At 43.5% G+C, this 15962-nt stretch overlaps 1 protein-coding gene across 4 annotated transcripts in view; it reads left to right on the top strand.

Moving 5' to 3' along the window:
• The window catches only part of NDOR1 (NADPH dependent diflavin oxidoreductase 1), a 49427-nt gene extending 36406 nt beyond the window's left edge, over window positions 1–13021 (top strand). Inside the window, exons 12-17 of one of the 4 annotated variants that reach the window (XR_014152964.1) lie at window positions 409–555; window positions 1304–1422; window positions 2543–2634; window positions 4998–5179; window positions 5778–5809; window positions 12669–12721. Coding sequence is in view for 3 of the 4 variants with exons in the window: in XM_081848480.1 (XP_081704606.1) it covers window positions 409–555; window positions 1304–1422; window positions 2543–2634; window positions 4998–5142 (503 nt within the window). In the remaining variant the exon portion in view is untranslated. Of the gene's footprint in view, window positions 1–408; window positions 556–1303; window positions 1423–2542; window positions 2635–4997; window positions 5237–5777; window positions 5813–12668; window positions 12722–12937 lie in introns of those variants that run through there. The other 3 variants (XM_081848480.1, XM_081848479.1, XM_081848481.1) reach the window with 3 other exon arrangements.
• The last annotated feature ends 2941 nt before the right edge of the window (window positions 13022–15962 follow it).

Raw genomic sequence — 15962 nt, 5'->3', positions numbered from 1 at the left:
GTTTCTCCCTCACCCGAACCTGACGCCCGCGCTACGTTTCTCCCGCGCCCGGACCTGACCCCGCGCTACGTTTCTCCCGCGCCCGAACCTGACGCCCGCGCTACGTTTCCCCCGCCCGCGCTACGTTTCTCCCGCGCCCGAACCTGACGCCCGCGCTACGTTTCCCCTGCCAGCGCTATGTTTCTCCCTCACCCGAACCTGACGCCCGCGCTACGTTTCTCCCGCGCCCGGACCTGACCCCGCGCTACGTTTCTCCCGCGCCCGAACCTGACGCCTGCGCTACGTTTCCCCTGCCAGCGCTACGTTCCTCCCTCACCCGAACCTGACGCCTGCGCTACGTTTCCCCCGCCCGCGCTACGTTTCTCCCGCGCCCGGACCTGACCCCGCGCTACGTTTCTCCACCCCCAGGCGCCGTCCACGTGCCCCTCTGGGTGAAGAAGGGGACGCTACGGTTCCCGCAGGACCCCCAGACCCCCGTCCTCCTGGTGGCGCCCGGCACCGGGGTGGCGCCCTTCCGCGCCGCCCTCCAGGAACGCGTAGCGCAGGGCAAGAGAGGTGGGCGCCGGGCGGCATTTGCATGAAATTTAAATAAGGGGCGGGGCCTCAATAAGAAATTATTCTTATTATTATTATTATTTCATTATTTTATTTTTATTATTACTATTATTATTAAAAAATAGTGGGTGGGGTATTATTATTATTATTATTATTATTATTATTATTATTATTATTATTAAAATAATGGGCTGGGTATAAATAATCATTATTATTATTATTATCATATTAGTATTATTATTATTATTATTTTCATTATTATTATTATTTAAAATAATGGGCTGGGTATAAATAATCATTATTATTATTATTATCATATTATTATTATTATTATTATTATTATTATTATTATAAAATAGTGGGTGGGGTATAAATAAGAAATTATTATTATTATTATTATTATTATTATTATTATTATTATTATTATTATTACTATTATCATTATTATTATTAAAAAATAGTGGGCGGGGTATAAATAAGAATTTGTATTTAATAATATGTATTTATCATATTATTATTATTGTTAATAAGTATTATTATTATTATTATCATTATCATTATTATCATTATTATTAATTTCTTCATTATTATATGTATAATTCTTTCTTTTAATCTATTATTATTATTATTATTATCATTATTATTAATTTCTTCATTATTATATGTAAAATTCTTTCTTTTAATCTATTATTATTATTATTATTATTATTATTATTATTATTATTATTAACCCCGCCTCCTCCCACAGGCAACTTCCTGTTCTTCGGCTGCCGCCACCAAGCCCACGACTTCTACTTCCGGGACGAGTGGGCGGAGCTTGTCGGCCGGGACTTCCTGTCCGTCTTCCCGGCCTTTTCCCGCGATCAGGTGAGCGCCGGCCAATAGCAGAGCGGACTAATAATAATATTAATAATAATAATAATAATAATAATAATAATAATAATAATAATAATACATTATTGCTACTATTATTAATAATACAATATAAAGAATCTTTGAAGAAGAATAGAGAAAATAATGATGATAATTTGATTTTTATTAATAATGATTAATAATGCTAAAAATAATATATGTATAATGAATGAATTTGAAGAATAATAATCGAGAAAATGATAATGATGATAATTTGATTATTATTAATAACGAGAATAATGCTAATAATAATATATGTATAATGAATGAATTTGAATAATAATAATAGAGAAAATGATAATGATCATAATTTGATTATTATTAATAATGATAATAATAATATATGTATAATGAATAATAATGATAATAATAATGATTTGATTATTATTAATAATATATTATTGCTGTTGTCATTATTAATACATGTATAATGAATAAGAATAATTATAGAGAAAATGATAATGATGATAATTTGATTATTATTAATAATGAGAATAATGCTAATAATAATGGATGTATAATGAATGAATTTGAATAATGATAATAGAGAAAATGATAATGATAATTTGATTATTAATATATTATTACTCTTCTCCTTAATAATACATGTATAATTCATAATAATGAAGAACATGATGCTAATAATAATAGATGTATAATGAATGAATTTGAATAATAATAGAGAAAATGATAATGATAATAATTTGATTATTATTATTGATAATAATAATATATGTATAACGAATGAATAATAATGATAATAATAATAATTTGATTATTATTATTAATATTATTATTATTATATTAATATCAATTATTTAATTATTTAATTATTCATTTAATTATTTAATTATTTAATTATTAATTATACTATTAATATTATTATATATATTATTATTATTAATATTATTATTCATAATAATATATTATTGCTGTTATCATTATTAATACATGTATAATGAATAAGAATAATTATAGAGCAAATGATAGCGATGATAATAGTTTGATTATTATTAAGAATAGATTATGAGTGTTTTTCTTAATATTATTAATTGATTTCCCCCCTTCCCTTTAGGACGAGAAGATTTATGTCCAGCACCGCCTGGTTGAAAACCAGGCCCTGGTTTGGGATCTAGTGCAGCGCGGCGCCTGGATCTATTTGGCCGGGTGAGTCGTAGCGCCGCCGGGCGCCGGGATGGTACTCCTCAAACATTATTATTATTATTATTATTATTATTATTATTATTATTATTATTATTACTATTACTATTGTTATTACTACTACTACTACTATTACTACTATTACTACTACTACTACTTCATTAATATATGTAATTATTATTATTATTTTTATTATTATTATTATTATTACTACTACTACTACTACTATTACTACTATTACTACTATTACTACTACTACTTCATTAATATATGTTTTTATTATTATTATTATTATTATTATTATTATTATTACTACTACTACTACTACTACTACTTCATTAATATATGTTGTTATTATTATTATTATTATTATTATTATTATTATTATTACTACTACTATTACTACTACTACTTCATTATTATATGTATTTATTATTATTATTATTATTATTATTGTTATTATTGTTATTATTATTATTATTACTATTACTATTACTATTACTACTATTTCTACTACTACTTCATTATTATATGTATTTATTATTATTATTATTATTATTATTATTATTATTACTACTACTACTACTACTAGTAGTAGTAGTAATAATAGTAGTAGTAGTAGTAGTAGTAGTAGTAGTAGTATTATATGTACTATTATTAGAAGTATTAGTAGTAAATAACAAAAAATACTACTACTACTACTACTACTACTACTACTACTACTGTTATCATCATTATTATATCTACTATTATTAGAAGTATTACTTGTAATTAACAATTATTATTATTATTATTATTATTATTATTATTATTATTATTACTATTACTATTACTATTATTACTATTATTATTTCTACTACTACTACTATTAGTATTACTTTTATTACTACTTTTACTATTACTACTATTACTTTTATTATTATTATTATTATTATTATTATTAGTAGTAGTAGTAGTAGTAGTAGTATTAATTTCCTCATTATTATATGTATTACTTCTACTATTATCCTTAGGTTTTAGTATTTCTTCATTATTATCATCATTATTATTCTTACTACTACTATTAGTATCATTATAGATTTCTTCGTTATATGTATTACTTCTACTATTATCATTACTATTATTACTACTACTTGTTATTAGAATTAATAATTTCATTATTATTATTATTATTATATCAGTATTTTAGTATTATTATTTCTTCATTAATATATGCATTTTTACTACTACTACTACTACTACTACTACTACTACTACATCATTAGTATTTCTTCATTAATATATGTATTTATTATTATTATTATTATTATTATTATTATTACTACTACTACTACTACTACTACTACAACTACTACAACTACTATTAGTATTATATGTACTATTATTAGAAGTAATAGTAGTAAATAAAAAATACTACTACTACTACTAGTATTATTACTACTACTACTATTATCATCATTATTATATCTACTATTATTAGAAGTATTACTTGTAATTAACAATAAATATTATTATTATTATTATTATTATTATTATTATTATTATTATTACTACTACTACTAGTAGTAGTAGTAGTAGTAGTAGTATTATATGTACTATTATTAGAAGTATTAGTAGTAAATAACAAAAAATACTACTACTACTACTACTACTACTACTATTATTATTATTATTACTACTACTACTATTATCATCATTATTATATCTACTATTATTAGAAGTATTACTTTAATTAACAATAAATATTGTTGTTGTTGTTATTATTATTATTATTACTACTACTACTACTACTACTACTACTATTAGTATATGTACTATTATTAGAAGTATTAGTAGTAAATAACAAAAAATACTATTACTACTACTACTATTATCATCATTATTATATCTACTATTATTAGAAGTATTACTTGTAATTAATTATTATTATTATTATTATTATTATTATTATTATTATTATATCAGTATTTTAGTATTATTATTAGTATTATGCATTAATTCATTAATATATGCATTTTTACTACTACTACTACATCATTAGTGTTTCTTCATTAATATATGTATTTATTATTATTATTATTATTATTATTATTATTATTATTATTAATTAATTATTATTATTAATTATTATTATTACTACTACTACTACTATTAGAATTATATGTACTATTATTAGAAGTATTAGTAGTAAATAAAAAAATACTTCTACTATTATTATTATTATTATTATTATTATTACTACTACTACTACTATTATCATCATTATTATATCTACTATTATTAGAAGTATTACTTGTAATTAACAATAAATATTATTATTATTATTATTATTATTATTATTATTATTATTATTATTATTATTATTCCAGGAGCGCCAAGGAGGTTCCCGACGCCGTGGCCGGCGCCCTGCGCGCCGTGTTCCAGTCCCAAGGCGCCATGACGGCAACTGAGGCGGCCGACTTCCTGGCGGCGCTGGAACGGGCCGGGCGCTTCCAATCCGAAACCTGGTCCTGAGCCGGGCGCTGCTGGGAAACGTAGTTCCGGCCGGTAGGTCGGGGCCCTACGGTTCCCAGAATCCTCTGGGCGTTACGGTTCCCAGAATCCTCTGGGCGCTACAGTTCCCAGAATCCTCTGGGCGCTACGGTTCCCGGCGCCTAGAACTGGAAATAAATGGATTATTGTTACTGGTTGGGTTGGTGTTTGGCGCTAAGGTTTCCAGAATCCTCTGGGCGCTACAGTTCCCGGCGCCTAGAACTGGAAATAAATGGATTATTGTTACTGGTTGGGTTGGTGTTTGACGCTACGGTTCCCAGAATCCTCGGGGCGCTACAGTTCCCAGAATCCTCTGGGCGCTACAGTTCCCGGCGCCTAGAACTGGAAATAAATGGATTATTGTTACTGGTTGGGTTGGTGTTTGGCGCTACGGTTCCCAGAATCCTCTGGGCGCTACAGTTCCCAGAATCCTCTGGGCGCTACGGTTCCCAGAATCCTCTGGGCGCTACAGTTCCCAGAATCCTCTGGGCGCTACGGTTCCCAGAATCCTCTGGGCGCTACAGTTCCCAGAATCCTCTGGGCGCTACGGTTCCCGGCGCCTAGAACTGGAAATAAATGGATTATTGTTACTGGTTCGGTTGGTGTTTGGCGCTAAGGTTCCCAGAATCCTCTGGGCGCTACGGTTCCCGGCGCCTAGTACTGGGAATAAAAGGATTATTGTTACTGGTTGGGTTGGTGTTTGGCGCTAAGGTTCCCAGAATCCTCTTTGGGTGGGCGCTACAGTTCCCAGAATCCTCTGGGGCGCTACAGTTTCCAGCGCCTAGTACTGGGAATAAAAGGATTGGTGTTACTGGTTGAGTTTGGATTTGGCGCTACAGTTCCCAGAATCCTCTTTTGGTGGGCGCTACGGTTCCCAGAATCCTCTTTTGGTGGGCGCTACGGTTCCCAGAATCCTCTTTTGGTGGGCGCTACAGTTCCCAGAATCCTCTGGGGCGCTACAGTTCCCAGAATCCTCTGGGGCGCTACAGTTCCCGGCGCCTAATACTGGAAATAAAAGGATTGGTGTTACTGGTTGAGTTTGGATTTGGCACTACAGTTCCCAGAATCCTCTTTTGGTGGGCGCTACAGTTCCCAGAATCCTCTTTTGGTGGGTGCTACAGTTCCCAGAATCCTCTGGGGCGCTACAGTTCCCAGAATCCTCTGGGGCGCTGCGGTTCCCGGCACCTAGTACTGGAAATAAACGGATTATTGTTACTGGTTGGGTTGGTGTTTGGCGCTAAGGTTCCCAGAATCCTCTGGGGTGCTACGGTTCCCAGAATCCTCAGGGCGCTACAGTTCCCAGAATCCTCTGGGCGCTACAGTTTCCAGCGCCTAGTAGTGGGAATAAAAGGATTGGTGTTACTGGTTGGGTTTGGGTTTGGCGCTACGGTTCCCAGAATCCCCTTTTGGTGGGCGCTACAGTTCCCAGAATCCTCTGGGGTGCTACGGTTCCCAGAATCCTCTGGGCGCTACGGTTCCCAGAATCCTCTGGGCGCTACGGTTCCCGGCACCTAGAACTGGAAATAAATGGATTATTGTTACTGGTTGGGTTGGTGTTTGGGGCTATGGTTCCCAGAATCCTCTGGGCGCTACAGTTCCCAGTATCCTCTGGGGCGCTACGGTTCCCGGCGCCTAGAACTGGAAATAAATGGATTATTGTTACTGGTTGGGTTGGTGTTTGGCGCTAAGGTTCCCAGAATCCTCTGGGCGCTACAGTTCCCAGAATCCTCTGGGGCGCTACAGATCCCGGCGCCTAGTACTGGGAATAAAAGGATTGGTGTTACTGGTTGGGTTTGTGTTTGGCGCTACGGTTCCCAGAATCCTCTTTAGGTGGGCGATACAGTTCCCAGAATCCTCTGGGCACTACGGTTTCCAGCGCCTAGTACTGGGAATAAAAGGATTGGTGTTCCTGGTTGAGTTTGGATTTGGCGCTACAGTTCCCAGAATCCTCTTTGGGTGGGCGCTACAGTTCCCAGAATCCTCTTTGGGTGGGCGCTACGGTTCCCAGAATCCTCTTTTGTTGGGTACTACAGTTCCCAGAATCCTCTGGGGCGCTACGGTTCCCAGAATCCTCGGGGCGCTACAGTTCCCAGAATCCTCTGGACGCTACAGTTTCCAGCGCCTAGTACTGGGAATAAAAGGATTGGTGTTCCTGGTTGAGTTTGGATTTGGCGCTACAGTTCCCAGAATCCCCTTTTGGTGGACGCTACAGTTCCCAGAATCCTCTTTTGGTGGACGCTACAGTTCCCAGAATCCTCTTTTGGTGGGCGCTATGGTTCCCAGAATCCTCGGGGCGCTACATTTCCCAGAATCTTCTGGGGCACTACAGTTTCCGGCGCCTAGTACTGGGAATAAAAGGATTGGTGTTCCTGGTTGGGTTTGGGTTTGGCGCTACAGTTCCCAGAATCCTCTTTGGGTGGGCGCTACGGTTCCCAGAATCCTCTTTTGGTGGGCGCTATGGTTCCCAGAATCCTCGGGGCGCTACATTTCCCAGAATCTTCTGGGGCGCTACAGTTTCCGGCGCCTAGAACTGGAACTAAATGGATTATTGTTACTGGTTGGGTTGGTGTTTGGCGCTATGGTTCCCAGAATCCTCTGGGCGCTACAGTTCCCAGAATCCTCTGGGGCGCTGCGGTTCCCGGCACCTAGTACTGGAAATAAACGGATTATTGTTACTGATTGGGTTGATGTTTGGCTCTAAGGTTCCCAGAATCCTCTGGGGTGCTACGGTTCCCAGAATCCTCAGGGCGCCACAGTTCCCAGAATCCTCTGGGGCGCTATGGTTCCCAGGCGCCGAATAAACTACGGTTCCCATGTGCCTGGAATGATCTCAATGGCCCTGAATGAACTACAGTTCCCAGGCGCTTGGAATGATCTCAATTGCCCTGAATGAACTACAGTTCCCAGGCGCCTGGAATTATCTCAATTGCCCTGAATGAACTACAGTTCCCAAGCGCCTGGATTGATCTCAATTGCCCTGAATGAACTACAGTTCCCAGGCGCTTTGAATGAACTGTGATTGCCCTGAATGAACTACAGTTCCCAGGCGCCTGGAATGATCTCAATGGCCCTGAATGAACTACAGTTCCCAGGCGCCTGGAATGACCTGCGATAGCCCTGAATGAACTACAGTTCCCAGGCGCCTGGAATGCTCTCAATTGCCGTGAATGAACTACAGTTCCCAGGCGCCTGGAATGATCTCAATTGCCCTGAATGAACTACAGTTCCCAAGCGCCTGGAATGACCTGCGATAGCCCTGAATGAACTACAGTTCCCAGGCGCCTGGAATGACCTGCGATAGCCCTGAATGAACTACAGTTCCCAGGCGCCTGGAATGATCTCAATTGCCCTGAATGAACTACAGTTCCCAGGCGCTTTGAATGAACTGTGATTGCCCTGAATGAACTACAGTTCCCAGGCGCTTTGAATGAACTGTGATTGCCCTGAATGAACTACAGTTCCCAAGCGCCTGGAATGACCTGCGATTTCCCTGAATGAACTACAGTTCCCAAGCGCCTGGAATGCTCTCAATTGCCCTGAATGAACTACAGTTCCCAGGCGCTTTGAATGACCTGTGATTGCCCTGAATGAACTACAGTTCCCAGGCGCCTGGAATGATCTCAATGGCCCTGAATGAACTACAGTTCCCAGGCGCCTGGAATGATCTCAATTGCCCTGAATGAACTACAGTTCCCAGGCGCTTTGAATGACCTGTGATTGCCCTGAATGAACTACAGTTCCCAGGCGCCTGGAATGATCTCAATGGCCCTGAATGAACTACAGTTCCCAGGCGCCTGGAATGATCTCAATTGCCCTGAATGAACTACAGTTCCCAGGCGCTTTGAATGAACTGTGATTGCCCTGAATGAACTACAGTTCCCAGGCGCTTGGAACGACCTGCGATAGCCCTGAATGAACTACAGTTCCCAGGCGCCCTGAATATACTACAGTTCCCAAGCGCCCAGAATGACCTGTGTTTGCTCTGAATAAACTACAGTTTCCAGGCGCTTGCTCTGAATGAACTACAGTTCCCAGGCGCCTGGAATGACCGATTGCCCTGAATGAACTACAGTTCCCAGGCGCTTTGAATGAACTGTGATTGCCCTGAATGAACTACAGTTCCCAGGCGCTTTGAATGACCTGCGATAGCCCTGAATGAACTACAGTTCCCAGGCGCTTTGAATGACCTGCGATTGCCCTGAATGAACTACAGTTCCCAGGCGCTTTGAATGACCTGCGATTGCCCTGAATGAACTACAGTTCCCAGGCGCTTTGAATGACCTGCAATTGCCCTGAATGAACTACAGTTCCCAGGCGCCTGGAATGCTCTCAATTGCCCTGAATGAACTACAGTTCCCAGGCGCTTGGAACGACCTGTGATTGCCCTGAATGAACTACAGTTCCCAGGCGCCTGGAATGACCTCAGTTGCCCTGAATGAACTACAGTTCCCAGGCGCCTGGAATGACCTGCGATAGCCCTGAATGAACTACAGTTCCCAGGCGCTTTGAATGATCTCAGTTGCCCTGAATGAACTACAGTTCCCAGGCGCTTTGAATGACCTGCGATTGCCCTGAATGAACTACAGTTCCCAGGCGCCTGGAATGATCTCAATTGCCCTGAATGAACTACAGTTCCCGGGCGCCTGGAATGATCTCAATTGCCCTGAATGAACTACAGTTCCCAGGTGCCTGGAATGATCTCAGTTGCCCTGAATGAACTACAGTTCCCAGGCGCCTTGAATGACCTGCGCTTGCCCTGAATGAACTACAGTTCCCAGGCGCTTTGAATGACCTGCGATTGCCCTGAATGAACTACAGTTCCCAGGCGCCTGGAATGACCTGCGATTGCCCTGAATGAACTACAGTTCCCAGGCGCCTGGAATGACATGTGATTTCCCTGAATGAACTACAGTTCCCAGGCGCCCTGAATGTACTGCGATTGCCCTGAATTATTGTTACTGGTTGGGTTGGTGTTTGGCGCTACGGTTCCCAGAATCCTCTGGGGTGCTACGGTTCCCAGAATCCTCTGGCCGCTACAGTTCCCAGAATCCTCTGGGCACTACAGTTTCCAGCGCCTAGTACTAGGAATAAAAGGATTGGTGTTACTGGTTGAGTTTGGATTTGGCGCTACAGTTCCCAGAATCCTCTTTTGGTGGGCGCTACAGTTCCCAGAATCCTCTTTTGGTGGGCGCTACGGTTCCCAGAATCCTCTTTTGGTGGGCGCTACGGTTCCCAGAATCCTCTGGCCGCTTCAGTTCCCAAAATCCTCTGGGCACTACAGTTTCCAGCGCCTAGTACTGGGAATAAAAGGATTGGTGTTACTGGTTGAGTTTGGATTTGGCGCTACAGTTCCCAGAATCCTCTTTGGGTGTGCGCTACGGTTCCCAGAATCCTCTTTTGGTGGGCGCTACGGTTCCCAGAATCCTCTGGGGCGCTACAGTTTCCAGCGGCTAGTACTGGGAATAAAAGGATTGGTGTTCCTGGTTGGGTTTGGGTTTGGCGCTACGGTTCCCAGAATCCCCTTTTGGTGGACGCTACAGTTCCCAGAATCCTCTTTTGGTGGACGCTACAGTTCCCAGAATCCTCTTTTGGTGGGCGCTACAGTTCCCAGAATTCTCGGGGCGCTACATTTCCCAGAATATTCTGGGGAGCTACAGTTTCCAGCGCCTAGTACTGAGAATAAAAGGATTGGTGTTACTGGTTGAGTTTGGATTTGGCGCTACAGTTCCCAGAATCCTCTTTTGGTGGGCGCTATGGTTCCCAGAATCCTTGGGGCGCTACATTTCCCAGAATCTTCTGGGGCGCTACAGTTTCCGGCGCCTAGAACTGGAACTAAATGGATTATTGTTACTGGTTGGGTTGGTGTTTGGCGCTATGGTTCCCAGAATCCTCTGGGCGCTACAGTTCCCAGAATCCTCTGGGCGCTACAATTTCCAGCGCCTAGTACAGGGAATAAAAGGATTGGTGTTCCTGGTTGGGTTTGGGTTTGGCGCTACAGTTCCCAGAATCCTCTTTGGGTGGGCGCTACGGTTCCCAGAATCCTCTTTTGGTGGGCGCTACAGTTCCCAGAATCCTCTGGGCGCTACAGTTTCCAGCGCCTAGTACTGGGAATAAAAGGATTGGTGTTACTGGTTGAGTTTGGATTTGGCGCTACAGTTCCCAGAATCCTCTTTTGGTGGGCGCTACAGTTCCCAGAATCCTCGCGGCGCCACAGTTCCCAGAATCCTCAGGGCGCTACGGTTCCCAGAATCCTCTGGGGTGCTGCGGTTCCCGGCGCCTAATACTGGAAATAAAAGGATTGGTGTTACTGGTTGGGTTGGTGTTTGGCGCTACGGTTCCCAGAATCCTCTTTGGGTGGGCGCTACAGTTCCCAGAATCCTCTGGGGCGCTACGGTTCCCAGAATCCTCAGGGCGCCACAGTTCCCAGAATCCTCTGGGGCGCTACAGTTCCCAGAATCCTCTGGGCGCTACAGATCCCAGAATCCTCTGGGGCGCTACGGTTCCCAGAATCCTCTGGGGCGCTACGGTTTCCGGCGCCTAATACTGGACATAAAAGGATTGGTGTTACTGGTTGGGTTGGTGTTTGGCGCTAAGGTTCCCAGAATCCTCTGGGGTGCTACGGTTCCCGGCGCCTAGTACTGGGAATAAAAGGATTGGTGTTACTGGTTGGGTTGGTGTTTGGCGCTAAGGTTCCCAGAATCCTCTGGGGTGCTACGGTTCCCAGAATCCTCAGGGCGCCACAGTTCCCAGAATCCTCTGGGGCGCTACGGTTCCCGGCGCCTAATACTGGAAATAAAAGGATTGGTGTTACTGGTTGAGTTTGGATTTGGCACTACAGTTCCCAGAATCCTCTTTTGGTGGGCGCTACGGTTCCCAGAATCCTCTTTTGGTGGGCGCTATGGTTCCCAGAATCCTCGGGCGCTACAGTTCCCAGAATCCTCTGGGGCGCTACAGTTTCCAGCGCCTAGTACTGGGAATAAAAGGATTGGTGTTACTGGTTGAGTTTGGATTTGGCGCTACAGTTCCCAGAATCCTCTTTTGGTGGGCGCTACAGTTCCCAGAATCCTCAGGGCGCTACGGTTCCCAGAATCCTCTGGGGCGCTACAGTTTCCAGCGCCTAGTACTGGGAATAAAAGGATTACTGGCTGAGTTTGGATTTGGCGCTACAGTTCCCAGAATCCTCTTTTGGTGGACGCTACAGTTCCCAGAATCCTCTTTTGGTGGGCGCTACGGTTCCCAGAATCCTCTTTTGGTGGGCGCTATGGTTCCCAGAATCCTCAGGGCGCTACATTTCCCAGAATCTTCTGGGGCGCTACAGTTTCCGGCGCCTAGTACTGGGAATAAAAGGATTGGTGTTCCTGGTTGGGTTTGGGTTTGGCGCTACAGTTCCCAGAATCCTCTTTGGGTGGGCGCTACGGTTCCCAGAATCCTCTTTTGTTGGGTACTACAGTTCCCAGAATCCTCTGGGGCGCTACAGTTCCCAGAATCCTCTGGGCGCTACAGTTCCCAGAATCCTCTGGGCGCTACGGTTCCCGGCGCCTAGAACTGGAAATAAATGGATTATTGTTACTGGTTGGGTTGGTGTTTGGCGCTATGGTTCCCAGAATCCTCTGGGCGCTACAGTTCCCAGAATCCTCTGGGCGCTACGGTTCCCGGCACCTAGTACTGGAAATAAACGGATTATTGTTACTGGTTGGGTTGGTGTTTGGCTCTAAGGTTCCCAGAATCCTCTGGGGTGCTACGGTTCCCAGAATCCTCAGGGCGCTACGGTTCCCAGAATCCTCAGGGCGCTACGGTTCCCAGAATCCTCTGGGGCGCTACGGTTCCCGGCGCCTAATACTGGAAATAAAAGGATTGGTGTTACTGGTTGAGTTTGGATTTGGCGCTACAGTTCCCAGAATCCTCTTTTGGTGGGCGCTACAGTTCCCAGAATCCTCTGGGGTGCTACGGTTCCCAGAATCCTCAGGACGCTACAGTTCCCAGAATCCTCTGGGCACTACAGTTTCCAGCGCCTAGTAGTGGGAATAAAAGGATTGGTGTTACTGGTTGAGTTTGGATTTGGCGCTACAGTTCCCAGAATCCTCTTTGGGTGGCCGCTACGGTTCCCAGAATCCTCTTTTGGTGGGCGCTATGGTTCCCAGAATCCTCGGGGCGCTACATTTCCCAGAATCTTCTGGGGCGCTACAGTTTCCGGCGCCTAGAACTGGAACTAAATGGATTATTGTTACTGGTTGGGTTGGTGTTTGGCGCTATGGTTCCCAGAATCCTCTGGGCGCTACAGTTCCCAGAATCCTCTGGGGCGCTACGGTTCCCGGCACCTAGTACTGGAAATAAACGGATTATTGTTACTGATTGGGTTGGTGTTTGGCTCTAAGGTTCCCAGAATCCTCTGGGGTGCTACGGTTCCCAGAATCCTCAGGGCGCCACAGTTCCCAGAATCCTCTGGGGCGCTATGGTTCCCAGGCGCCGAATAAACTACGGTTCCCATGTGCCTGGAATGATCTCAATTGCCCTGAATGAACTACAGTTCCCAGGCGCTTGGAATGATCTCAATTGCCCTGAATGAACTACAGTTCCCAGGCGCCTGGCATGATCTCAATTGCCCTGAATGAACTACAGTTCCCAGGCGCCTGGAATGACCTGCGATAGCCCTGAATGAACTACAGTTCCCAGGCGCCTGGAATGACCTGCGATTGCCCTGAATGAACTACAGTTCCCAAGCGCCTGGAATGATCTCAGTTGCCCTGAATGAACTACAGTTCCCAGGCGCTTTGAATGACCTGCGATAGCCCTGAATGAACTACAGTTCCCAGGCGCCTGGAATGACCTGCGATTGCCCTGAATGAACTACAGTTCCCAGGCGCCTGGAACGACCTGCGATTGCCCTGAATGAACTACAGTTCCCAGGCGCTTTGAATGAACTGTGATTGCCCTGAATGAACTACAGTTCCCAGGCGCCTGGAATGATCTCAATTGCCCTGAATGAACTACAGTTCCCAGGCGCCCTGAATATACTGTGATTCCCCTGAATGAACTACAGTTCCCAAGCGCCTGGAATGACCTGCGATTGCCCTGAATGAACTACAGTTCCCAGGCGCTTTGAATGACCTGCGATAGTCCTGAATGAACTACAGTTCCCAGGCGCCTGGAATGATCTCAATTGCCCTGAATGAACTACAGTTCCCAGGCGCCCTGAATGTACTGCGATTGCCCTGAATGAACTACAGTTCCCGGGAGCAAACTAAGGTTCCCGACGCCCAGTACCCAGGTAATTGGTACCCAGGAAATGGGGAGGAAGGGGAGTAATGGGTACCCAGGAAGTAGGAAGTAGGGTGATTTGTGAGTAATTGGTACTTGGGAAATAGGGAGGAAGGAGAGTAGTTGGTGAGTAGCCGGTACTCAGGAAGTAGGGAGGAAGGGCGTGATTTGTGAGTAACTGGTACTCAGGAAGTGGGGAGGAAGGAGAGTGGTGAGTAATTGGTACTCAGGAAATAGGGAGGAAGGGGAGTAATTGGTACCCAGGAAATGGTGAGGAAGGGGAGTGATTGGTGAGTGATCGGTACTCAGGAAATAGGGAGGAAGGGGAGTAATTGGTACCCAGGAAATGGTGAGGAAGGAGAGTAATTGGTGAGTGATTGGTACTCAGGAAATAGGGAGGAAGGGGAGTAATTGGTACCCAGGAAATGGTGAGGAAGGGGAGTAATTGGTGAGTGATCGGTACTCAGGAAATAGGGAGGAAGGGGAGGAATTGGTACCCAGGAAATGGTGAGGAAGGGGGGTAATGGGTGAGTGATTGGTACTCAGGAAATAGGGAGGAAGGGGAGTAATTGGTACCCAGGAAATGGTGAGGAAGGGGAGTAATTGGTGAGTGATCGGTACTCAGGAAATAGGGAGGAAGGGGAGTAATTGGTACCCAGGAAATGGTGAGGAATGGGAGTGATTGGTACCCAGGAAGTGGGGAGTAGAGTGATTTGTGAGTAATTGATACTCGGGAAATAGGGAGGAAGGAGAGTGGTTGTGAGTAATCGGTACTCAGGGAGGAGGGGAGTAATTTGTGAGTAACTGGCACTCAGGAAGTGGGGAGGAAGGAGAGTGGTGAGTAATTGGTACTCAGGAAGTAGGGAGGAAGGAGAGTAATAGGGAAGAAGGGGAGTAATTGGTACTCAGGAAATAGGGAGGAAGGGAGTAATTTGTGAGTAACTGGTGCTCAGGAAGTGGGGAGGAAGGAGAGTGGTGAGTGATTGGTACTCAGGAAATAGGGAGGAAGGAGAGTAATTGGTACCCAGGAAGTAGGGAGGAAGGAGGGTGATAGGGAGGAAGGGGAGTAATTGGTACCCAGGAAGTAGGGAGGAAGGGAGTAATTTGTGAGTAACTGGTACTCAGGAAGTGGGGAGGAAGGAGAGTGGTGAGTAATTGGTACTCAGGAAATATGGAGGAAGGGAGTTATTTGTGAGTAACTGGTGCTCAGGAAGTGGGGAGGAAGGAGAGTGGTGAATAATTGGTACTCAGGAAATAGGGAGGAAGGAGAGTAATTGGTACCAAGGAAGTAGGGAGGAAGGAGGGTGATAAGGAGGAAGGGGAGTAATTGGTACCCAGGAAGTAGGGAGGAAGGGAGTAATTTGTGAGTAACTGGTATTCAGGAAGTGGGGAGGAAGGAGAGTTGTGAGTAATTGGTACTCAGGAAGTGGGGAGGAAGGAGAGTAGTTGTGAGTAATTGGTACCCAGGAAGTAGAAAGGAAGGAGAGTAATAGGGAGGAAGGGGAGTAATTGGTTCCCAGGAAATGGGGAGGAAGAGGAAAACG

The sequence above is a fragment of the Podarcis erhardii genome (assembly GCF_964252035.2).
Source record: "Podarcis erhardii genome assembly, chromosome: Z".
In the NCBI taxonomy this organism is placed as follows: domain Eukaryota; kingdom Metazoa; phylum Chordata; class Lepidosauria; order Squamata; family Lacertidae; genus Podarcis; species Podarcis erhardii.
This window is presented reverse-complemented; position numbering and strand designations above follow the sequence as displayed.